We start from the raw sequence: 27050 nt of genomic DNA on the forward strand, positions 1-27050 counted from the left end.
TTTTTTTCACTTCGCTTACTGCATCTTACAAAACCTCCTATTATCCATCAAGGATTGATAAGAAAGATTTATTGTCTTGACTGAATAAAACGAAAGCAATATAGGCCTATTTTGGAACTCCTTTGGCCGTTTCACCGTAGGTGAAATCTGGAAAGTGAAAACGATAAACATTAGGATTCGTTCAATGTGAGTTCTAAGTACATTAGGCTAGTCTGGCTAGAGAAAGGTTGAGCTTCATAACTGTTCAGTTTGAAAATGCGACCAAGATTTTACCAATCCGATAAACTTATGAAATCAAGGCGCCAAAAACTCCTAAAAATTGTTGGCGACAGTCCTCAGTAGTTCTACTGCATTACAGTATAGTGTGATAAGGCAAACATTCTTATGCACATTTTTGCTAAAGACCCGACGCAACCTTTTTTTTGCCCTGACCGCATGTACCATACGTGCTAAAATAACCCCTTTGCATTAACTGAACTCCTTTACCGCAACCGACTAAAACAAGTCTAATTTCTAGCGACACGCGCGAAAAAGTCAATGGGACTTTAGTGTGTGATTTCGCCCACATGTAGTTAAGTCAATGGAGAAGCGCTATTGACTTACTGTGTATCATCGTTTGAAAAAACGTTCGATCGGAAGGTTTCCCTCGCAGATGTTAATAATTGAAAACTTGAAGCAAACGTTCTGGATTGTTTTATTTTTCATGATAAAATAAAACTGTTAGCAAACTGCGTATCCACTAAAGAGCATGTGTAAGAGAATGCGTTAAAGTAACTTACTTTTATACATTATTTTTCATATCAAAATATATATTTCGATATCAGATTACGAATATTTTATTTACGTGCGATATACTTTTCACTTTATTTTCGTTGGAGTTGCAACACGGATAATGTTTATTATACCAGATGTCAAAGCTGTCCCTGACATTTCGTTGCCAATGGGTACTATTTTCCTCCTTATGTAGTCTGTACAGCACTGTCAATTACTGTGTTGTGGCGGGATTGCAATATTGCGACTCCTCCTTATAATTGTACAGCGCCCTTTGTATGTATTACAGTGTTCTTTATTTGCTCCGTTAATCATTACTGGGAAACCTTAAGTAGTTCATTTACATCTTTAATTGTATTGGTCTAGAAATTGGTAATCATGCATAACACATGCATTCATTAGGCCGGTTCCACGAAAATGATGAAATAATTGGTAATCGGCATCGGCCCGATTGTCGCAGGAACTAATCGGTCGGCAAGAACCGATTATTATATAATCTGTCGAACACTAGTCCGTGACGGGGTGAGGGGATGGTTGAGGGGATGGGAGGATCAGGGTACAAAAGATAACTACGAATTCCCAGTTTCTCAATTATCCATGCATGGTCAAGTTACAATATTGACTATAGTCTTCAAAGTCTTCTGTTCTATCCATTTTACAGTTTTCTGGGCTCCTTACGGAGATAATGAACGCATTTATCGTCTGGATCTTCAGTCTGGTCGCTGGCTTCTGTTCAGAGATCCTGAATCATTCTTTCCTGTAAGTAATGCGTGTGAGTTATCATTACGTGTGAATATTTACTTTTTAGGTACAAACATAAGTTTCATATGTCGTAGACAGTTTAAAATAAATGAGTTTCTGCCTAAATCCATCCTTTAGTATACATTATAGTTGTTGCCATCAGTTTGCCTTTAACACTAAAGCATTACAAATGTCCAGACGGAGTGCAGATACACATTCCTGTTGCTCTTCGTGAGTGTGGTGTTATTGGTTTCAGAAGTTTACTTCCAGGCGTTAATTACCGGAATCTTACAGATGCTGCTCCAACAAGTAGAGATTTCCTTCACATACCTACTGCCCCCTCCCCGCCCTCCCTTTGCTCACACATCAGGTACATTCATAATGTGAAATTTCGAGCCTCAATGTTGCTTTAAATTACTGACATTCCCTATTCCTGGCATTCGGGATAGAAGTGGACTTTAAAGACAGTTTGTTATGCAGTTCTATTTTTTTATATTTGAATATATGATCTTACTAGAAGTTCATAATATTTCTATGCATTTCCTGCAGTAAATCGTTTGGATACAAGTCAAAAAAGTCTAACATATTATGGTTAACCATTGTAAATTCCTAGTTGTTATGACTTATTTCATTCCCGTCTTCTACTTTTAATATCAAACCAAAGTTATTACAAAATGATAATTAAATATTAAATGGTTGCAATCACTGCCATCTTAAAGTACAGAAGAGCTAGCTATAACCATGACGTCATTTAAAAAAGACAACCAGTACACTTTCATGCCAAAGAAATTATAGAACAAAAGTTCTAACAACCAACTAAAGTATCTGCTACATTATGATTTTTGTTCCTTCATATGAAAACTCCCTATACTAAAATGTTCATGTTACACATATCGACTTTTGTTGATAAATGTTTATAGTGAGATGAGACAAGGCTACGGTAAGTAACCAAATAACAGAAATAACCATTGAACGCAGCTGTACTAGGGGGTGTGTGCTGGTGTGAAGCCCCCCCCCCCCAATTGGTGTTCATATATATTAGTATGCATTGAACATATGGCTGTAGCTAGATGGGGTGTGTAGCTGTGCATCCCCCCCCCTTCCCATTCACCAATGCATTTGGCAACATTTTGTACCAGTCAGCAAAATGGAGGAAAGAAAAAAAAGAGGGAATGAGAGAAGAAAAGAAGAGAAGAAAGAATAAAGAAAGGAGAGAGAACAGAGAGGCAGTAGTTACTAAGCAGGGAGTGGCCCGCCCCGGGTACTAGTAAGGGGGTTGCCATGCCACAGCCCCTTCCCCCTCAAAAAAATATAATAATAAACAAATAAAAAATATATATATTTATGTGGGATGCTAATAGTGGCTAGCTATAAACGAAAGGAGGACATTTTTCAATTTTTTGTTAATCATTGTTGTTGTTTATGCCAGTCTGAATTGTCTACTAAAATGAATATTTTGATCAAACAAAAGGAAAAGTTGAGAAACATTCACTGAAGAATGAGAAATCCTAAACATATAAGCAGTTCAACGCTTTGCCAAAAGCACCATTTTGCATCCAAGCCACCTAACATCACAACAATTTCTCCACTTATACCCCTACGTCAGGGCAGCATCCCCTGCACAAGGTGACAAGGGAAGGATCCGCCCGGGGCTCCAACTATACTAATTACGCCACTGAAGAGAAGGAGGGAGAATTGAAAAGACAAAAGAAAGGGGGCGTGGTGCAGCGAGGGGAGGAGATTGGAATGTATATGTAGACAATTCCCTATTTCATTTAAAACTTATTTGCAACTTATAGTACAGGTCGAAGTTAAGCCCCATTTTAGCACAGAAATACCGTTAACCTCAGCATTTATTTAAGCATGGACCCCGACTAGGGGACCTCCAGGCTTCAGCGGACACCTGTCCACTGGGCCCCAATCCGTTGGACTCAGGCTTCGTTTATCAACACATCCTGCCGGTATTTTCATCTTTAGTCTGCAAAACATTGCATCCCCCCCTCCCATTATGCTTGTATAATGATCTGGCATCGCACTTGATTGAATACCATTTTCCTTAACAATTTTTATATGCTTTAATTACAGATGTTGAAAATTGGGGAAAACCTGACGGATGCTGATTATGCAAATGAGGTAAAACACGGAATATTCGTCAGATTAGAAAATGTGTGTGTATATGTGTGAGGGGGGGGGGGCGTGTGTGTGGGGTGTGTGTAGAGATGAATGAGGCTCTGCAAGTTCTCACAAGTAATCGATCATTTTTGGTTCCTTGCTTTAGCAAAAGGAACCTATGTAGTCAGGATGGCGTGTGTGTGTGTATCTGCGTGTCTGTGTGTGCATCTGTGTCACTTGCTTGGGTACGCTCTATCTCAATAAGGGAAAGTTGGATTGAGGCCAAACTTTGACTATACATCCGCTATATAAAGAAGTTGTGCCCTATTGTTTTTTGTGCCCACAAAGGTCACCAAAGGTCAGTTATAGTCCAAAAGCCAAAAATATTTAAACTGCAATAACTCCCAGTGCCAATGTGCGACAAGGTTGATATTTTGGATCAAGTTGTGAACTGGTTGGGAAAACATTTTCAAACTTAACTATCATGTGATCCGAGGTCGCCAAAGGTCAATTAATGATAAAAAAAACTAGTATTTTTTGCGATAACTTAAGAACGAATTGTCCTTTAGGGTTGGGAGTTGCTTCAATGTAATCCAATTGTCGACCCGCATCTGGGTGACCCTTGACCTCAATTTGACCTTTGGTGACCTTTAAGTGTTTTGGGTATTTTTACAGTTTCGATACTACTTTCAGATGTCAAAGGTACCTTCTGATCATAAATGTCAATAGGTTGACCCCTGTGTGACCTTCATATGCGAAGTTATATGGGGTCAAAGTTTTCGGTCGGAGTTAGAATGGCTGTACAGACTTGTCGTGTTGTTTTTTTTTGGAATCAGGAGATCAAACTACATCTACAACCAAGGTCAAAGGTCATATTAGAAAAAATGTACTTATTTTGGGAGGAAACGGGCGAAAAGAAAATGTTTGGTTTTGATGCTAGATTTGGATATCAAAGGTACCTTCGGATGAAATATGTCAATAGATTGACACCCAGGTGAGCTTTGTGTGTGAAGTTATACGAGGTCAAAGTTAATTTTCAGACATTTAATGCAATAACTCTCAGTGCCAAGGTGTGACACGGTTGATATTTTGGGACAAGTTGTGAATGGTATCGGGAAATATTTTCAAACTTAACGGTCATGTGATCCGAGGTCAGCAAAGGTCAATTAATGTTAAAAAATATTATTTTGGGGGGAGAAAATGGGCAAAGAAAAAATGTTTTATAGTGCCTTCCGATCAAAAATCCGATCACAATTTGTGATCTCAAAAGTGTTGGCTGTAGTGTTGGTTACTTTATGGGTACATGTAGGACCACAATTACTTGGACTATTTGAGCTTAATCTTGCTATTATAATATTATGTGTATTGTCATATACCCATACGTAAGGAACCACAGTGCCCTTAGGCTCTTGTTTGTTTGATTGTTCAAGTTTTAGAAATGTGTGTAACAAATGGCATAGGCCATTAAACGCATTATTTCTGCATCATTGTCACTAAACAGCTAAACATTATATTTATACATATTAATTTGAATATTCTGGCGTTGATGTAGGTTGCCACTGCATGTGCTTTAAAGAAAATCTGTGCAACTCTTATAACGTCTCACTTTTTACCTGAAGGAAATTCAAAAGTGATGCTATGCCATGAAACAATTTGCACCGTAAATGCTTCTTTACACGGGAGTTAATCATGATACCTTTTTGGTTCCTTGCTTTAGCAAAAGGAACCTATGAAGTCAACTTGGCGTGTGTGTGTGCATGCGTGTCTGTGTGTCCGTGACACTTGCTTGGGTACACGGCAACTTAACAAGGGAAAGTTGAACCTAATTCAAACTTGGTTTATAAATCCGCCATAGTCAGGTGTGCCGTATTGGTTGTGGTGCCTGTACAGGTCACCAAAGGTCAGTTAGGGGCCAAACACCAAATTAATAAACAAAGCAATAACTCCAATTGACAGGTTCTGACATGCTTGATATTTTGTGACTAGTTGTGAATGGGTTAATGGATTATTTCTAAACATAACGGTTATGTGATCCAAGGTCAACAAAGATCAATTAGGGGTCAATTTTTTTGTTGTTAAATAACTTGAGAACGAAATGCCCGTGAAGATTGGGAGTTGCTCTAATGTCATCCAATAGTCGACCCGCATCTGGGTGACCTTTGACCTCACTTTGACCTCCGGTAACCTTTACTAGTTTCTTGGGTTATTTAAATTTTTGTAGCCATATTCAGATCTCAAATGGTCTTCCGATCAACATTTTCCATGGGTTGGCCCCTGTGCGACCTTCGTGTGCAAAGTTATAAGAGGTCAAAGTTTTTTTTTTTTTAATAAGTACAGTTAGGATGGTCGTACACACTTGTCATGTTGCTTATTGCTTCAGAAACTCTCACTGACAGGGTACTTTGGGACTAGTTGTGAATGGGGTATGGGATCATTTCCAATCATAACCGTCATGTTTCAGCTATTAACATTCAGGACAAAGTGCATATCACGCTTAAACCGGACACCTGGTTCTCAACAGGTTCTCAAAAGGACCAAAGGTTGATTTGTAATATTTTTGAGAATAATATTGTGTTGTACATCCAAATAACAATGTTAGGACAGTTCTGCTACCTTGTAAATATAGGCGTATAAGCAAGGAACCATAGTGCCATTGGGCTCTTGTTATATAACCTACACGACATCAACACTTTGTGGTCTCTAATGCTATATAGTGAGGCTCACACTATTAACAAATAATAATATCACAATCATTATTTTCCCAATATTTATATTTAATCTATTTTATTCTTTTGTTTTACTTAGGTCGAAGCGTTCCGGAATCACTACAGGTAGGCATATATCAACACTCACCAGTTTTGGTCAAACACTAGACAGAACCCACAGTCCCCACAGTATTAATACCGTTAAATTAAAATTAATTGTAGTGCTGTTATGTTCAACAAAATCTACGATCCATATTTTGAAATGAGTTAAGCTTGCAAAAGTTTTAGACTCTTAATGGATCCATTCATTTTGTGTCCAGATTTAATTGTGATTAGACTATCATGAAAAATAATGAATCCGAGAACTGCAATGTTTAATGATGAAAGCGATTTAAATTATAATCAAATCAAGTTTGATATAATTCATTAATAAAAGTAAATTTCAGAGAATCCTTGTTTGCTATTTCACCAATCACTCATAATTCATCAACCTTGAAATTATTTAAAACACCTACTAGTGAAAATTACCATGGAAATCATGGGGATGTAAAAATACAACATTCTGAGGAATCATTGCTGTCAGATGTACACTGAGGGACCACAGTATAAATAAGTCTGCTGGACAAACCTTTCTGTGTTATCCCTCCACCATGTGATTTTTGTTGTATTTTGTATGTTTGTTGTGAAATAAATCAGATCAAATCAAAATCAGACATAACATACAAGGTACATTAAACAATCATCACCCCCCCCCCTCCTTCTCCATAAGAATTATCAAAATAAATTTAACCTTAAACATAAAAGATTAGAACAAGAAAAGTATTGTTTCAATGAGTAGAGATCAATATAAGAGATTATGTATGTTGATTACATGTTCATGTTCTAAAATACGAGGTTATAGAAACCATACCAGTCTGCATTGAAAGTCATAATAAGCAACATGAATCACTTACAACAGTTTTTAAAAATGATGTCATCATTTGACACATATGGTAACGTCTGTCTCCCTTTATTTTATCAACAGCAACAGCTTCTGGCAGATGATGGATAAGATCATAAGCCGAAGTCTCTCTAAGCATTTAAGTCGTTCTTGATTGTCGAGTTGAACAAACCGCACATTTCTCCTGGACAACATGAATCTCACAGAGGGTTATCTTTTATTCGAGTCTGGCCATTATTAGCATCTTCAAAGTATCTATAGTATAGAGAGTTAGGGACGCAGTCTTAGCAAGGTTGTATTTTGGACCCTCGTAATGGTTAGTTCTACGAGCTTTAAAGTAGCTGAACATAATAAGAACTGTTTGCACGTTAACATGACGTCAGATATATTCTGTAGATAAATTTTAGTTACAGTAAAACAATGAAAGAAGAACAAATTACGAATATTGTAACGGATACTTGCCTAACGATGCTCCTATGGGATAAAAGTCACTAATGGAATTTCTATATATTTCCTGTTATATCGTGCTCGTAAACATTACATGACACTTTGGGCAGGACTATATGGCCTTATTGCTTCCAATTTCATTTGAATGGAAAAAAATGGAAAAATTGCAGATAGATCCTCGGATAATTTTACCTGTAGATATACGTATAGTTAATATAAGATACATAAAGTGTAAACATTACTTACAATTTAATAAATGTTGAATTTTAATTTATTAAAATTATTATTGTTTATGTGGTAAATGTAATCAGTGCTTTGGAATCATCTTCGTTTACACATTTTCCAACAATATAATTTCTTTCGGTTTATGTGAGTTGTTATCTATCTTAAGTTATCAGTGGAATATATATATACATGTCAAGAGCCAAGTTATGACTCGAAAATCAACAAATTTGTATTAGAGGAATACTATTTTAATGTTTTCAATAGCGGTATGTATAGTGAATAGAAAGGTAACAGTATAAATTAGCTCCGACCTGCAATAAACTGAAATATTGCTGCATTTCGTTCGGCGAAATAGATTATTTGTTACTTTTTTACTAGTAAAGTGTTACTACCTATACCCCAAATAAAAATGTTAAAAAATGTAAAATAAACAAAAGAAAAATGGTGATTGTAAATTACATGGCAAAGGTGTGCGCATAGGACATTATTAGATTAGCAGGTTATGATTCTGCTTACAAAAAGATACGTTTCTATGGTAACTGTTAATAAATCAAACTTTACTGCAACTTATTCATCCTCTAGGAGAGGCATTTAGATATAACTATTCACTTTATAACAATTCAGGTGCCTTATAAACCATTTAGTTTTAGTCGTATGTACACATACGGTTTAGATTACTCTATTTCCTAAATATGGTAGAAGGTCAAATGATTACCATTCTTCATACAGCTTTAAGGAGAATTTGTTGCATTGTAATTTCGTCATCTATCGTGGCATTTCTCGATATTTTGGGATAGGTTTGAAACTTACTTTTGGAACCTTTAGTAACTTAGAACTTTTGAGAAAATTCATCATCTTCAAATGTTCAGATGACTTGATAATGTTAACGAAAGATATCAAGATCTAAAGAAATTGTGTTTTGTACATAGCTTTCCAATCGGCAATTTTATTGTGTAACTTAATATTTGGGAATAATATCGAATGTCAGAGGTGAACTTTTAGTAATATGAACATGTTGTAATTCAACGTCAGCGGTGATGACCTTTCAATGGAATGACATATTTGGAAATATCAGTGCTGACGATATTTTTTATAATGACGCATTTTATTATTCATAACAATGGCTTAAGAAGTCATGATGCTGTATATAGCTTTGTTTTTTTAAACATTTTCCTAATTTGGCGCATCTCAATAATGTTGTAATATGTTGTAAGTCATTAATAACTATTACAATGAGTAAATTGTATCGAATGTTGCAGTGAAGTCAATAATATACTTGCTAGAGCTACGTATTGAATTATTGTTTTCTTATAGCAAAGTAGTTAATATTTTGATTGTTTAAGTGAACATGATAATCCTTCATGTAAAAGCTGCATTTTACATTTCATACTAACTTTAACACAAACTGGTTGTTAAGTATGATACCATTCAAGCGATAGTCCTGAGTGTCTGAAGAACATTGCTAAAACATGATTGAAGAATGTCTTAAACTTTGGATCAAGACTACACCTACCAACATGTGCCACTTTCGTCCTCCCAAATTTGGGGTCGCAATGAAGCCAATACAAGGCAACATGAAGCCATTCTTATTTCATAAATCTTTAAAGGCGAACTGCTCAGAGTGGTAGAAACCTTTCGTAAAATGCACCTTTCATGAAAATGTAGTATACTCTGACCCGTTGCCAGGCATTTTGAGTTAAAGTGTCACCAAACCATTTAAGGAGGAGCATAATACTCATGTCCTGTAACTAGTGAAGTAGTTGTACACATGATGGTAACAGAGGGGAGAAAAATGGGGTGTACATTCCTGTACCCCGGCCTCGCTACCTGGCAGAATATACTTAGTAACTTAATCAGGTTAACTTCTGTTGTCAATATTTCCAAATTATATATTATATCTTTTTTTGCGCATTAAAACTCAGTCTGTTTTAAAATACATTAAAATGATTTAAACAAATCGAACTGTATCGTGTACTTGATATTTTTCGTTTGTATGTTTTTTCTATGATGAATTAAAACTATTTAATGACTTAGTGTCACTATTGCTACTAGACTATGTTCGAAATAATCCAGTTGTGTTTGATACTATAATTTCTGTAAATATAGACTCTGTGACAATATGGTTGCAATGGTAGATATTACACAGGCTAAATATATATTCACACAGTTTATACAGGACGTATTCAATTACATTTGCAAATAACGTCCTAGCATTTCGATAATACAGTCTACCAGCACTACGAAGAATATTGCCACAAAGTGAATATATGTTGACGTAGTTTCATAGTCGATCTTTAAACCCAAGCAATGGTGTTGACAAAGTGAAACGGGTGTTATGGAGAAGTTATTTCCTTGGCCGAGCTAATTTATTCTTCATTATTTGATCTGAACTATAAACCACTACATGACCAGCTGATTGTACAGATTACAGTTTGCTGGAAGCACAGCCTGGTTATGGTTTGCTCTCTAGAAGGGTGTTTGAGGGGCAGGCGTGGGTCAGGGAGGGGCGGGGGGTGGGTGAATGGTGTACACTCCAAACCCGTCTGAAATTTACACATATTTAACAGTAGCTATTACTTATTAGGACAACCGCGCGCTTAGACTTATATATTTATAACCCTTATTTTATATTCTATAAATATGTCACAAAATGCATAATTAAGCGTCATTTTTTTTTCTTAAAAGAACCCAGGGAATCCGCTACATGGGCCCGATCCCACATCTAACCCCTCCCTTAACAAAATTGTGGTCTCGAGTTAAATTTCTCGGCGAATATATGAATTATGAATTTTATTCTTCACATGTTACCGAAAAGAAACCGATATATTGGTTTAATATAAGACATCAGTTTTAGTTTTACCAAATACTATAGTTGATTTACTATAAAAGTGAAATGGTAATTACCGTGGAATGAATGGTGAGAGGGAATCATGACTGAATAAATAAAGCAAATGGCAACAACTAATCAGGAATAAAAAATCTCAAGTGACAAAACGTTCGATATGTCTGACTTATTATGCTCTGAAGCTTAAATGGTTTCATTTTAAGGACTCATTCTCTGGCATTCACTGATCAAGTACACTCTAAAAACTGAAGTGCTAATTTAGTAGCTCCAACACGGTGCTAGTCATCAATTAGCACTTTAAGAGCTAGTATCTCAACCTTCAAGTGTTAAATAACTTGCACCATACCAAAGTGCTATCGCCGTAGTTGTGATGCACTGCACTTATTAAGTGCTGAAAGTTTCGTATTAACTTTTGATTGGCTGAAGGCGGTGACGTCAGTAACATGCAACAACGCTATTGGTTATAACCAAATAGTTGCATATCGCATCGCTAGACGTGACAACTGACGAACGTTCCACCGGCAGACGTAAGTTTCTGAATTGAAATCTGTGAATATTCACCAGAGTAAGGAATATTTGAAAGCTGATATGGCGACCTTTTATGAAATTTGAGTGATCATTCATGTTTTCAATAACCTAGCTTCGCTGATGACGTCGGGAATTCCCTTGAAATAATTCCTCTGTCGACGTCTTAGTGATGGTAGCCTACCACTTATTTCATAGGTCTATTCACGTATGTAAATGCCAAATGCGCTCTGATATAACATTAGGCTATGCCAAGTTTATGATTGGGCGTTTATAGGCCTAGCCTACCTCCTTATTGTAACATTTATAAGGCCTAACTTTATGGTCGCCAATGGTGATTCGATTGAGGTGTGCTACTGGTACTACAGTCTACTGTGTTTGCACAAGTGGCCATCACAGAGTCTTAACGTATAAGAGAGGCAGGCCCAATGCAATAAGTATTGGTATTGGTTTATATGCCAATGCCTAAAGAATATGAGCCGATGGCCGCTAGACGACCACAAGAGAACGTTGTGGAAGGCCTGCCACTCCATATTACGCTTTGAATTTGTGGTAGCCTAGCCTAGGCCTAACATTATTGTGGTAACAGGCCTAACGTTGGTGTTGTTAATGTTACTTTGCAGTGTAAGGTCTGTGTGTGATTGCCGACTACAAAATGAAGTAGCCTACAAAGTGCAAGTACAAACCATACTTCACAGTCATACATTATTCAGGTTTAAAGAAAAATTAAAGTAAATGTAAACATAAAATAATGATCAGAGTAATTGTATACATCCTATTCTTATTTGACCTTCATAGTGTTTCCCATTTTTCATGCATCGCTTAATGTTGTGTACCCTAATGTTTGCCTTGTTTGCACCTATCAAGGAAGGCCTACTATAAGTATGTTTTTCTTTTGAAATGATGACTCCCAATGTAAATATGCTTCATTTAAGATGTTCTCTCATGAAAAGTGAAAGATTATAGGTAGGCTAAATTTTCCAATTAATTTGAAACAAATTTCGGTGAAACTTTAAACATGCTTTTTTTTTATCGAAACTGTTTATAGACTCGAGCTTTTGCAGAAAAATGAAAGAAACCTGACATGTTTTGAGATTCATTGCATGTTTTCTTGTTCTATTCTTGTACTTGTAGATTTTGCAAGACTTTGAGCAGATGTATGGAGATCAGGTCGCCAATAACTTTTTGATGAAATGGGGGGAACATTCCCACTTCATTTGGAAGTACATAGCATGTACTCACCAACTCAGCTCTGCGGGACCTTCAGTTTGAATTTGGAGAAACAGAAAAGTCTGAGGGTATGTTTCAAAAAAGTGCTAACATTTTGTAGTCATGTGACTCTCATTATGCAAGTTCAGTCAAGTTTTCTGTAGTGAATATTTGGTATGTTAGCTCTTTAAAAGACTGCTATAGGTAAAATCATGTACAGAAAAGTGGCAATGCTGTTAACAGTTTGTCTGGTACCCAACTTTCTTTAGACAAACATGGAAGAAATGAATGAAAGTGATTAAACCGAAACTGAATTACATTCCAATCTAGATTTTGAAGAAGACTTAAGTTCAGACACCATAGAAGCTGGTGGGAGCTTATGTGGTTGGTGGGCATCTACCTGTTTAACGATAGTTCATTAAGTGGTATTATCTCCTGCAGTCTTATGTGAATTTTCAAGTACTGAAGCTAACTTGGCTAAACTGATCCATGGGAGGGGACCCATCACGAATGTATCCAAAAATTGAGGTCAAAGATCATTTAAGTGTCAATTCAGGCTGCAGCGTGTGAATCAAAAATAGCCAGATCATTATCAGATTGCTCGCAAATTGTTGAAGTCAGTGGATTAAAACTTGTATCCAGATTTCAGATCAAAGGTTATAACTAAAATTTAGCCAGTAGCCAGTTCTTAGGCCCATGCACTAAAATTGACTAAGCTGGCAATCCTGTTCACTTTTGCTTTCTTTCCAGCTGTGGAGTAAGGGTAAACTGAAGGAAATTTTCTTGAGCCACGTACTGTTAAAGCGCTGTGGGTGGAGGGGTGTGTTATTATTCTAGAAACATTCTAGAACCAATGTTGTAGGTCTGGTGGTGTAGGGTTGTACCTGTATAGCCACTTGCTTGGTTCATTCATTTATACGAGTTACTGTACCACTTGATGCCTTAGTTTCCTCCATCCAACAGTGTATTCAATAAGCAAAAGTATTAATTTCCTGGCCTAACCAATTTCAATTATAGAAGCATCCCAGAAGTCCTTCAGTCTTCCACCATATTTATTTTAGTGACTTTGAAAAGACCTATGACTGTGAAATTGACATAGGCCTATGTAATTGGGTTCAGTGGACATAAAAGTATATCAGATTAATGTTTTTTTTTTTTGGCATGCAGTGCCTATGTGTAATTTGTATATTGCAATTTCTAGAGCAAGTAGTAGGAACAAACAATTACTAACTGACACGTCACACTATTTTGTTGACATATACATCTGTTTTGTTGAGATATGTAATCTGTTTTTTTGTTTTTCATTATTAAGAGACTTTTCATTTTCTTCTTTAGAACATGCATCCATGTACGGTCTCTTTGCATTGGTTCACCTATTGCCGTCTTTCAACACAAGGAAAAGTGGAAAATGCAGTCGAGATGACAATGTCCGTTACTTCATCGCCTGGCAACCAGTAAGTTGTTTTGTGTGTTAAGTGGGAAAGATCTGCCAAAATTCATGCAGAGTGATCAATCTTTAACCATTTGAGCCTAGGGGATATTGGTGCTGACATTCTGTCCTCTAGGCCTCAGCCCCTTGGCTCAATCTGGGCTGGGCGGTCCAGGTAGGTGCTTTTATTAAATGTGTCTTTCCTTCAGGAGATAAGAGTCAACCACATAAAACTATCTGATACAGATGTGGGTCAATGTAGACTATTCTGTACCTGAGCCAGATAATCCTTAATTATATATCAAATAATATCTGCATATCTTTTTAGCTGGTTAGATATTAACATGGATTTTATATTTGGTTAAAATATGGCACTAGCCAGGCAGCAGTTCAGGCAAGATACATAATAGTACGGTTAGTGATGTAAGCAGAATGTGAACTAATTTTCACCCGGACTAGTTGAAGTTTTCAGAGATTACTAGAGAAATTGGCACTATTTTGGAAATTAATGCTTGCTTAATTTATTTTCTTCTTAGATCGGCACAAATGTGGAAGAATATGCAAGGAAAAGCCAACTCAGCAGTAAATAGCCACACCTGGCCATTGGAAGCAATGTGACTGACTTGCAGCAGTTTTTTTGTAGTTCTGGATGGAGTTGCCCTACCTGTTTCCAGGCAAGCATGTGGAATTGTAGCAGCTACAGATAGTTTAATGAAAGTTCATTATGTTTTTAATGTAGCATATGCGGTGCAGCTCACAGATTTCTACACCTTTATCCAAACTGTGTTGTATGGCATACCCCTAACAGGTCAAAAGATAAGTAATCATGTTAAGGAGATAAGGATTGCTTGCAAAATGTGGAGTAGAGACTGTTCACAGTTTAGTTAAAAAGCATTAAGGAAAGTCTGTTGCAAGCATGTCTTAAAATTTATTCGTTTTAATTACTAGCATTAATCTCTTTCAAGATTTCTCTTAACGTTTCTTAAGTTGCATTGGCCACTTTGTAGTAGAAAAACATGCCGTATGTTTTTACTTTGGGATCAGTGTTTCAATTCTAGTAATCCTTTAGAGCTCAGTATATACCTATTATATAAAGTGTAGTTGGATTTTTGACATTAACAGAAATATAAGGCCTACAACACATGGTTAACAAATACAAAACTGAACACTACACAACTTAGACCCACATATATCTCTAAAATCATCTCCAGATGAACCTGGTTATGATGGATAAATTCAGGTTTTGACCAGTTATTCAGGTTGTACAGTTGATGATTTAAGTTTGGGCTTATAAAATTGGGAGGGATACTGCTTGCACCAGATCTCAGCCACAGCCACTCACACAAATTACTCATTACTAATTAATGACTCACAATATGTCAGGTACTTGCTCGCCCTTCGGGAGCGTAGGTTTACCTAACTTAGTCTTGATTGGGTGTTGTCACTGTTAATTTTATCATGTTTTAAAACATTCATTCAGACTGTTAGATGTTATTCAGTGTTATGTTTCAGTTTAATTTTGCCCCATTTGGGGATCAAGTTGGTGTTATTTTCATTTGACTTAATTAAAAGAGTGGAGTGAATAGGTTTGAAGGTGTTGTCCAAAATAAGGGACCATGGGAACAAAGCCTCACTGGGTGGTCAAAAATGTTTTTTTTTTTAAATTTAATTCGTCCAGTCTGAGATCTTTTCCAGTTGGAATCTGGATTTTACTGAATTTTAGGGGTGCATAGTCCCATCTCCTGTAAATATCACTCAGTACTAATACAGAAAATTAATATCATGTTTGAAAATTGTAACGTCCATGGCTAAATGTAAACATAAAGTTAGGCTAGAACACTATGCATGGATATACTCTAGCACTTCTGGTCAACAGCCTTAAATTTATAGTAACCAAAGGGTTTGCTGAGATACTTAAGCTAATCCGTCTACACTATTTGGTATAAGTGTAACTTATGAATTTTTATTTCTCAAGTACAGGAAGCAATAAAAGGAAGAAAGAAAAGAAAAAATGTGTTCCCTTATATTTCAGTCAGGAGATGCTGTGTTTTGACCTATCCTTTGCATTCCATATTTTGCAAGTGATACAGATTAATTAGGACTTGCACTTACAGGTGCTATATTTGCTCTTTCCAGTGCTGGTGGTAGCACTTAAAGTGCGGGACTGTTGTAGCACTTTTCAGGTGCTTGTATGGTTAGCACCTTTGAGAGCGCTGTTTATAGCACTTAGGGTGCAATCCCTCATAGGGCTCTTGGCAAGTGCTGTAAAATAGCACTCTATGTGCTGTTTTCAGCACTTTGTTTTTTAGAGTGTAACAAACATGTGACAGAATGACATATATCACTTACCGGGTTTCTCCAACACAATGGAACTTGTCAAACATAATATTTAGTCCGCTTTTAGTCTGTCAGTATAACATGTATATCGCGTGAGCTCATTTAGTGTGTAATGGGTCCGTCTGACGAAACCATGCATATGCTAATTATCGCAAACTTAAAAAAAATATATGTTTCGATACACTCTAAACTCAGTTGGTTAAACGATTAACCAATACCTTAAAGAGAAATTATGAGTTTTCATGTCTTTGAATGGTTTGTCTACATTACTACAACCCCACCCATTCACTAATTCCCGTGGATGCAGCTGCAAAAGCCAGAAATTCGCTGTCAAAGTATTCCCTAGAGACCTCCCGAGCAGACATTCGTGAAAAAATCAAAGCTCACCACCGTAGTTCATATGACGTCAGTAAAGCCGACTAAGCCGATTCCCGATTTCTATTGTTAAGGCGTCATACAGTTTACTTCGTACAAGTAACTACAACACACTCTCCTCCATCAACTGAGAGTTTTCTCCCGAATCTTCCGATTCCGAGGAAATGGGCCTTCACCTCTCAGAACATTCCCAGGCTTTGACGAAAATTATTTTCTTGAGGAAGAAGAGGAAATATTTTTCGAGGATGATGAAGATATCGGTGTTTTTCCACATCAATTTGAGCCCCTTGCAGAAGAATTGTAAAACGATCCCGATGGCCGAGACGAGTCGCTGCCGATGGAAGTCCCCAAGCAGAACAGTTGGACGTTCCTTAACCGAAACTGTCGGTTGAGCATAAACAAAACAACCGTTATTAAGACCAGAATATGATTTAAATTACCTCGAACGTCGGTGATCCTGCTACTTAACTACGTATCAAAGCTTCTAGAATTGTGTTACTTAGAGTGAAAGGAAAATGTTACATTCTTTACAGTGCAAGTGCAACTCCATAGTACTCGTAGTGATAACATGGGGTCTAGACCAAACTAATAGACGTTGTATAACAGGTTAGCTCGTGTAATTGTATCATCACACTGTTACGTAAAATCATAACACAACGCCGGTTTTACCACAAAAGAAAAATTGCAGATCTAGTATTGATTGTTCTAAAACCAACTGGCTTTAAGTTTTGTGCAAAATATTAAGGAACCAATAGAAAACATCGTCATTTGCTGCATCAAGGAGGACTAGGCTATGGTCATAACAAGTAATTTGGCAATAGTTTGTCGTGTTAGTCGTGTGCAATTCTTCGATTTTTTATCATCTTTTGGAAAACACAACACATTGGCTCTGCATAATTAACAGCTACGAGATAAATTTACGTAAAAACAAAACACCAAATCTCAATTACTACAGAGCACTGCAACAGTGTAATGTCGTGTGTTCTCAGACGTCTAAGAATGTAAACATAGCGTTCCGGAAACATAGCGTCCTCGACTGACGTCACGCCGCAATAACGTATATACAACACTTTTTAGAAAGTTTTTATTACTCTCGAATTTATGATCGCTTATTCCTCGAGGATGCAAGCTCTGTATGACACAAATCGAGTATCAAAGGAAAGCTACGAGTGTATCAAAAACAATGATTTATGTAAATCTGTCAATTTCACCCCCTATTTATCCAACAGTGGTCACGTATGTGCAATTCCACTGTTTGTTGATAGTTTAACCAACACCTATCGGTTAACGGCTTTATGCAGTTGTTGGGTAACATTTTTAACAAATAAAATAACTATAAGTTTGTACCAACAGTTGCTGGTTAAATTAATTGTGTAAATCATGCCCATCATTGGTGGATTTTACAAATATAGGGTTCATTAAATTGGGGAATTAAAAATCATTGTATTGGGCAATTACTACATTTAAATTGGTCAGTGGCCTTTACCATTACAAAAGGGTTGAGCAGTTAAATGAGCCTTTATTGCCCAATATATGTTGGCGAATGTAATATATTGGACAGTGACGGATGAGATCCTCAGTGGATTTTACTTAATGTAGTTGAAAGACTCGTCACGAGTTTTGTTCATGCAGGCCTCATCTGCAACAATCAATTGAATACGGTAATGCAAAGAGTAAACCATTCTTTGAAAAATATTGACAGAAAAAAAAAAACAGTTGCAATACAGAAGCCAGTTAGATGACGTTTTCAGTACTTGTTTTTCTTGAAAACAATAATCAGCTGAACCATGTGAGTAAAATACAAACAAAACCGAAAAGGAATCACAAATGTGCTTGGATGTAACAACTTCTAAGCTGTGCTCTATCAGACCTTAAATGTGACACAATGTTACCAGAATGCAAAAATGCATTGTGGTGTTGATGATTTAACATGAACAGTTTTCTGCATGAATCTGACGTAATGTATAGTGAGGGTGTACATGTTGACAAAGGTTTAACGATTTGACCTCTGATGAACCCATATGACCTCTGACCTCCACCAAAAACAAAACCCTTCTTTAACTTAATGTAGTACTTCTACACACTAAATTAAAGATCGTCCTAAGCTTCCAGTTTTGAGATATCGTGTTTACAAGGTTTTCACAATTTAAACACTGGTGATCCAAATGACCTTTGACCTCCACTAAAAACAAAAGGCTACTACTACTCAATGTGGTACTCCTACACACTAAGTATGAGGTCCTCCCAAGCTTTATTTCTTGATATATCATGTTTACAAGGTTTTCACAATTTAACCCCTGGTGACATTAAATGACCTTTGACCTCCATTAAAAAACAACTCGCTACTTGAACTTAATAAGGTACACATTAAGTATGAAGTTGGTCCGAGCTTCCATTCTTGAGATATCTTGTTTACAAGGTTTTAACAATTTGACCCTTGGTGACCCCAAATGACATTTAACCTTCACTAAATACAATAGGCGTCTTGTACATAAAGTGGTACTTCTACACGTCAATTATAAAATTGGTCAGACCTTCCCTTCTTGAGATATCTTGTTTACAAGGTTTTCATAATTTGACCCATGATGACCCCAATTGACCTCCACCAAGAACAATAGACTTCTTGTACTTAATGTGGTACTTCTACACACTAAATATGAAATTGGTCTGACCTTCTCTTCTTGAGATAGCGTGTTTACAAGCAGGGCGTCACAAACGCACTCACACACACTCACCCACACACACACACTCAATCGCTCTCTCTAATCATGTATATAATACTTATAAACTTATGACGAAAATAAGACGTACTTCACTGGCTTTTCTATTATATTTTTTATATTTTTATTATCTCTTTTACTTAAATAATAATACATATGAAGTAACAATCTTTCATGAACTACGCCAAACCAATTTGTTTTCTCACATGTCAAGAATATTTCCTTTATTGTTCGGACTGAAAGGAAGACCCGTATTATAGAAATATTATTCTGCTTGTTGGATTGTTTAAAGGTTTCATATCAATAAGTAAATCAAAAACTATTCTTCGTTCTGTCGGTCAATAAAATAAAATATCAATGTACAATTTTTATATCGTGTTTGATTCTATATTAAGGGTGTGTTTTTTTTTTATAAGTTAATGGACATCGCATTGTTTTCATTTAGTATATAGTTCATCGTCAGGAAAACCAATTTAATTGATCGAATCTCATTCCTAGTCCCCTAACATTGAGATTAAAACTAAGTTATCAAGAAAATGCCACGTCTCGTGAAATATTATAAGTTCCTTCGAAAGAGAATGTGTACTACACCATATTGGTTACACGAGTTTGGGCGTACTTTACGTTGTGTACAGGATGTCCTGCAGCAATTGTTTATTCGGTGTTCGATATAGGCAAGACGAAGAGAGGAAGAGGGGAATACATCTTTAAATTTATTGTGGTTTTTGTTTGTGTTTGTGCTTTTTTGGAATGAATTGAATTGAAAGCTATGTGATATAACATAAGAGAAGGTAGCAATTGTGGTGAAACACCAATCATACTTTGTATATTAACTTTAAAATAATAATTTATCCATCTCATCACGCAGGTATCACAGAGCGACGTCAAACCTTGTTCCAGATAAAGTACGTGGAGTGTATAAATAATACACTCCTCGCTATTAAATGTCGAGACTTTATTTAAATTAAAATAAAATTGCACATTTCCCTAGCGAATGCTTCCAAGTATTCCTCCTGTTAATAAGTTATTGTTCTCGGTTAAATATATGTGTGTGTCGATATAGTAGTTCTTTGCAATATTTTGCAAAGCTTTTTAATTGAGACTGATTTGAACTGAATACCTTCATGGTTTATTTCATTTCTGTCGCCTTTCTTTCTTTTTTCTAAATTATTTCGATTCTTCCATTTCTTTTCCCCCTGGTAATTGGTGAGTGCGTCGTGGTCAAGTGGTTAAGGCTGTGGACTTGTGATCTAAGTATTACAGGTTCGAGCCCTGGCCAGACCATTGCGTTGTGTCCTTGGGCAAGGCGCTTTATCTCCATTGCCTCTCTTCACCCAGGTGTATAAATGGGGACTTGCGGGGTAACTTGTAAATATAGTTGCGTGCGCCGGTTTGTGGCTGCACCCTATGGAAAAGTCCACCGGGGGACACGTGGTTGTGGTGCACTTTGGTGCCCCAGGAGATATTGATTGAATTGTGCACACTTTGGTGTGAAGGTGTGTCAAGTTACCAATGACCAGTTACCAATGTTACCAATGACCAGGGTTGTAAAGTCGTGTGAGAGGACCTTGGCCCTGAACAAGACTGTAAACCTAAATAATAAATAAATAATAAATACATAAGTGAAGACAGTTGGGTGTTTCTATCTTGAATATTTCATCTCCGTTGATGAAGGTGGCATAAATAAGGTACCATATCATATTAAGCAACTACTGTTAAGACAAGTATATACTTTGCAGTGTGCTAATTCCCACACGTTAGTTGCTATATGGCGCAACCAACAGTTAACATTGGCTTAATATAGCTATCGCGTTTTAGTCTGACCTTTGTCCTCCCTGTGCATGCATGCATACGGTTATACACGCTCGCTCACAGCAATATATGCACAAACTGTATGCACGTTGATATAATATGTTGGAAAACGACAGCGCCATTTCCTTCTAAGCCTCTCACCGAAAACAAAGTGTATGGAACACACATTTTGCCAACCATTACGGACGTCTCTCTTCTTTAAATGTAGTATAGTATTTTAGTACACAAAACAATACCGTGGTTCCTGTTTAGTCGAAAGAGACACTATCTTAGATAAATTGATGTGAAAGTTAGCAGATTCTCACTGACCACAAACGTGATGCGTAAAAGCGTATAAACGTACATGTCACAGTATGACGTCATTCTGCGGAGTGTGCCGCGAACGCAAAACGATAGCAATTGACTTTCATCGTATACTTCTCGTAAGAAAATGCACCATTTATTAACTTCACTCTTCCAATAACCATGCAGTAACAAGAGCACGAAATGGTTGTCAGAATTGTTCACGCATTTGTTAAATCATTTTGGTAGCGATTCTTCAATGAAAGGTAAATTAAAAACTGCTTAAACGTCTGGTCATATTTCGTAAGATTCGCTGATAAGATCCACAATTGAACTGCCTACTTTGTCAAATATGTCGACATATCGGGTATTTCTTCATTTATTGTTGCAATTAATCGTGTTTGCATTTCGTAATATCTGCGAACCGTTGGGAGGATCGTAATCTTAAAAAAGGATATACCTTTCTTTCTTTTTGATCTGTAACGCTTATAAGTGGGATGAAGATCTGGAGCTGATTTGTTTAAATCCACAGATGAGACTAATCTTTAGTCACTTTAGATTTAATCATGAAGGATATAGTCTGTACTTAAACCTCTTTCACTCACATTTGTTTCGCAAGCTTGTCACAAACACCAAGGGAAATCAGTTTGTATGTTAATAAATAAATACGTAAAGTCATACACGGCAACATGTTCACACTGTATTTATAAAATATGCATTTTTCTTTCTGTCCTTTTTCTACAGACAATATGTTTGGACGATGCAAATGCATGTTGTGTCAACATTTTTTTTCGCTTCTTAACGGTGGCAAAGGGCTTAACGGAATGTAAACCAGGGAAAATACATTCTTGTGTATTTTATTTGAGTAACACTTTCAACGATTTTATTTCTTTGATGTTGTCGTTGAAAATTGTACAATTGTTTCCTGCTTAAAACTGCACGCTCAGCTAATGATTGCGATTTTACAGCAATATTATAGTGATATATATATATATATATATATATATATATATATATATATATATATATATATATATATATGTATATATCAAAAGTACTGATATACTGGTATTATATATCATTTTGACACTACGAGTTATGCCAACAAAGGGAAATATTGATAATCAATCAGTTACGTCCATAATTCATAAATCCCGTTTTAAATTGATCGGTCGTCGAATAATCGAAACCGACATTTGGTCTTTAACTGTAAATGAAGTCGCAAAAGAAAACGGGTATAAAACGAAACGACTTGATAGGCCTCTGGGTGTTCACAAACCGCCCAACCCTTGTCTGGCCGAAAGAGTTATCACAAAAAATAAGGGATCAGGCATACTATTGTATTTTTCCTTGCCTTTTCTTATGGTTTTGTCTTTTTGTCAATATGATTACAATTTTCTCTCTTCTTCTTTTATATATATTTATATTTTTCCTATACTTTATTTTAGCATTTTTTCCCATTCGATATACTTTCTTCCTTGTTTTATTTTTTATATTTTTCATTTTCTCTATAAGTCTTGTCTATCGTGCTTTTCAATTAATTGATGATTGCCGTTCATAGCAACATGTTTAAAAATGTGGAGCGTTGAACCTTTCAAATTAAACAAAGGCCATTTTCTCAGTGTGGTAATCACTGCTTTGATCGCACTTTTGTCCTCCTCTCACAACATCTGCCGCTCACAGTGGTGGTAATCTCGGAATAAGGGGGTTTGATTGGGCTAATGGCGCATGCAACTTTTTGGAGAACTCGAATAAATAATTACAGTTGTGTATATATTTTAATACTCAAATACTGAATTGTATCCCAACATTCGTCATATTTCGTAAATTTCCTTGATGTAAAGAAATATTACGACATCATTTATTCAAATTTCGCCTGTATGAATTCAATCGTTGGTTTACATACTTTTTGTAAAAGTTTTGACTGCGATATTTCCACACATCGAATAAAGACAATATAGATAGGCTTATTTTTTGGACCTGCACGTTGATATTTCATCTCACATTGTGCCATTTAGATCGGATTCCCTTCCAGGATTCGTCTTAACATACGCTTTAAGCTTGTACCATTCGTTCGGTTATCAATACTATTGTAGCGTAATTATATTTTCAAAGTTGTAAAGAAGTTCATTGTAGGTGTGCTGCAAGGTAATTGCAATCATCGTAACTTAGTGACATCGATTCATTATTAGTTTACTTGCTGTAAAGGTTAATATTGCATTGTAGGGTTAGTTTCTTGAACATCTAACAAGATGTTGTCACCGTGTGGTACATTCAAGCAATTTCATCGATTGCGCTAATCATAAGAAAGTTGGAAGGAGACGTTTTCTATAGGAGATGGATTTATTGCAGCTTTCCAACCGTCAAGATAACATGATAGTTATTGAGAAGCAATTATTCAATTGGCTCAGTGAGTAGAGCTTTACACTTTACACCAGGCTTCCCATATGCGTACGTGAATCCTTGCCTTTAGTCAGAGGGTCGAAATATTCTTAACGACCGGCATGTTTGCAGCCATCATCCACTGAATACGTGGCCTGGTGAGGAGCTATTCTCCTAAAATTGTAACGAAGGATACGTTTAAGATACACAATCGTATGATCTATTTCTCATGAATTGATTAGTTCTTCTTGTTGGTATGTTTGTTGCAGCTCATTTGACACATTTTAGAAAACAATAATTTAACTGTCCTGGAGATATACATGGGCTCCATGAAACTTCAAAAAAAAAATTATTTCACCAAAAAAGGTATTGAAGATGTTAACAATACAACAGCAAATATTTCCACGCTAATTAAGCAACGAAAAAAGTCGAGAAATATTATCGTTCGATGTAGTATATTTCAAGTGTAAAGACATCTGTATTATTATAGTTGATACATAAGATAATACAGGTTAGTTTCGGATTCTTCATACCTTCTGTTACAAGAGTTCAATTAGCACAGCAAAACTCTTTGTCGATTGTTTTATAATTGTTTTATAATTACTTCTTAAGTCTACACTCAAATTGTTTGTCAGTAAATAATCCTTGGTAGAGACATACCTGTCACTGAGTTTTGTTTGCCATTGTATTACTTTTACCAAGTGGCGGGGTGACAGCAAGCACGTATATGGGCTCTAACTTTCTTTGCCGGAACGCTTTTGATAGTTTAACCCATTGCCAGCTGTACTTTACAATGACGAATCAAGAAAAAATGTATAACTTAAGAGTTTGATGCTTACGGACAAAGCTTATTTCATGTCATATAATCATGTATAGTTCGGACGTTAACAACTGGATATTTTCCCTTCAAGTACTCTAGACCTCAGAATCAATATTTATGTTTAAAATGGCTAACACTATTCATTATAATAAACTACATTTTGTTTCCATTTGATTGCAGTTGTATGGATTTGTCGAAGCATTGCCTCTGAAAGATATGTTAAATTAAAAAAAAATACTGTGTCGTATTTTTTTATCGAAACGGTATCAATAAACTAGATGAAATAGAATGTTCCTAAACGAACAAAAGTAGAAGACAAGAAAAAAATATTATGGATAGTCAGTCCTGTATCCAGATCAATCTCAATCTCATATGCCTACACGAATGTGCCAGTATTAAATGGCTTGATAAACATGTTGCAAACTTAAAACGGAACGAAAAGTACAGATTCAGATGCTTCATTATAACACAATTTTGATTTTTTTTCTACCTTGCTTGACAATTTTCAACCTATCCAATAAATAAAGTCAGTAGTAAAAAATAAGTTTCAATCAATCTGTTCTTCCTGAAAAATATAATAAGCAAAACGAAGCGTTACTTTAAATATTTCAAAGCAGTTACATCGTTACCAACGATCTGAGTGGGTACAATGTGATTCTTCCTGTTCCGATTCTGCAGTTGTAATTGTAAGAAGAATGCATTACACATTCATCGCTCTTTGTAATAACATAAATATAATTCAATACCATTAAAGGAAGTTTATGTGTTTGTACAGTACGATTCCAATTTATATACAAGGAAATTCATGAGAGACGGAACAGCAAGACAACACCTAGTTGTGGAGAACACTAATTATATTTGAAGTTTGAACATTCCTTACATGTTATTCCCCATAGGTTAAAATATGGATTTTTTAAAAATAATTTTGCATCTAATCCTCATTACCGAAACCATTTTTATTCTGCTTGGAGGGCAGATCCCCGCAGTAGACTCAAAATGTTTGCACACCCCATTCCAAAGTTCCAATTCGTAAACTTTTAATACAAGCTTTAATTCAACTAAAATGACAAGACAAGCTCTCGGGTGGAGGGCTGAAGATGTGCGGATGCACAAAATGTCCATGCCACAGCAAGTTAAAGACTTTGATAGCCTACCTATTCCCCCTTTTTCTTTACTGTAGTTTGAAGTAGTACATATTTACATATATCTGTAAAATCAAGAATGACAGGGCAATGGATAATCTGGTCTAAGGCTAAATTTTGCAAAGGATTTTCCAGTTTGCAAATTAAGATTATACATAAAGTAGTACGTTCAAACAACAACAACAACAACTGGAGATATCTGGTTAGCCTACATTATTTATTTCACTTAAGACCCATAACTTAATTTGGACAATATTTGGACGTGTTATCATGGAGAATTTTAAGACGTAAATTAATATGACTAGAATGAACACAAATCATCGTAACGATGGCAGGGCAGTTGTATTTTCTATTAATCGTCGTGACTGCAAATAATGGAAGCAATATATATATGCACAATCACATATTGGCATTTATTGCAATTTTATTCCATTTAATTAGACCTTTGTCACAATTACATTTTTGTATTACTCACAACTTATTTTCCGATTACTCTGCATTCCATTCCAGTAATTTCAACATATATTAAAAATATAATTTAATACTTGACTAAGGATTATATCACAGCTACCCGACATGAAAATTTTGACTGCGTCTGCTGACGAATAATAAAGTACTTTTACATGATGTGTAAAACAACGAAAACTAAGAGGAAATGTCCATCAGATTGGAATATAAATTAAGTATACTAATTAACTTAGACTTTCTAACAAATTTAAAATTAGTAACATACACACAACTTATTCCGCTGTATTTTATGTAATCTCAATATCGTAAATAGAAATTAGAATGAAATCAATAACCGAAGGATAGCCATTTTATATTATCAGATAGTATACAGAATCAAATATATGGTCAGAAGAAATGTACATTTTCTTTGTTCCTGAAGGTACATACAGTTCACATAATATTGTTTCTTCGTTTTTATAGAACTATTCAAACCAGTTGTCAATCTACCAACACTCCACATGTCTGTCTTAAGCTAAATATGGAAAATTCTATTCAACTTAACTTATTATTTAAATTTTATTACATATTTTCCACCCTCACATTTTCTCATCTCAAGTTTAGCGTTACCCACAGCATAGTTTTCTCTTGTAGTACATTTGCTATATAAGTTATTACTTGTCTAATGTAAAATAGAAAGAAAACAAATACAACGAATTATTAATTAATACTTGACTCAGCATTGTTTTTATAGCGTCCTTACAAAGAAATTATCACGGTCTCT

General features: G+C 35.8%; 2 protein-coding genes across 7 annotated transcripts in view; both read left to right on the forward strand.

Annotated features, from left to right (window-relative positions):
* The window catches only part of LOC139982453 (uncharacterized), a 564762-nt gene that overhangs the window by 64319 nt on the left and 473393 nt on the right, over positions 1-27050 (forward strand). The gene's annotated exons all lie outside the window — the stretch shown is intronic.
* LOC139982466 (uncharacterized) lies at positions 11015-16203 on the forward strand. 3 transcript variants are annotated; one of them, XM_071995373.1, is made up of 4 exons: positions 11015-11351; positions 12446-12609; positions 13856-13974; positions 14486-16203. In XM_071995373.1, the coding sequence occupies exons 2-4, from the start codon at positions 12505-12507 to the stop codon at positions 14565-14567; spliced, it is 306 nt and encodes a 101-aa protein (XP_071851474.1). In that variant the 5' UTR covers positions 11015-11351; positions 12446-12504; the 3' UTR covers positions 14568-16203. The 3 variants fall into 3 exon arrangements, with proteins under 3 accessions (XP_071851474.1, XP_071851473.1, XP_071851472.1); XM_071995372.1 differs by having other exon boundaries at positions 11015-11313; XM_071995371.1 differs by having other exon boundaries at positions 11015-12609.

This window comes from Apostichopus japonicus, chromosome 16 (assembly GCF_037975245.1).
Source record: "Apostichopus japonicus isolate 1M-3 chromosome 16, ASM3797524v1, whole genome shotgun sequence".
Classification (NCBI taxonomy): Eukaryota; Metazoa; Echinodermata; class Holothuroidea; order Aspidochirotida; family Stichopodidae; genus Apostichopus; species Apostichopus japonicus.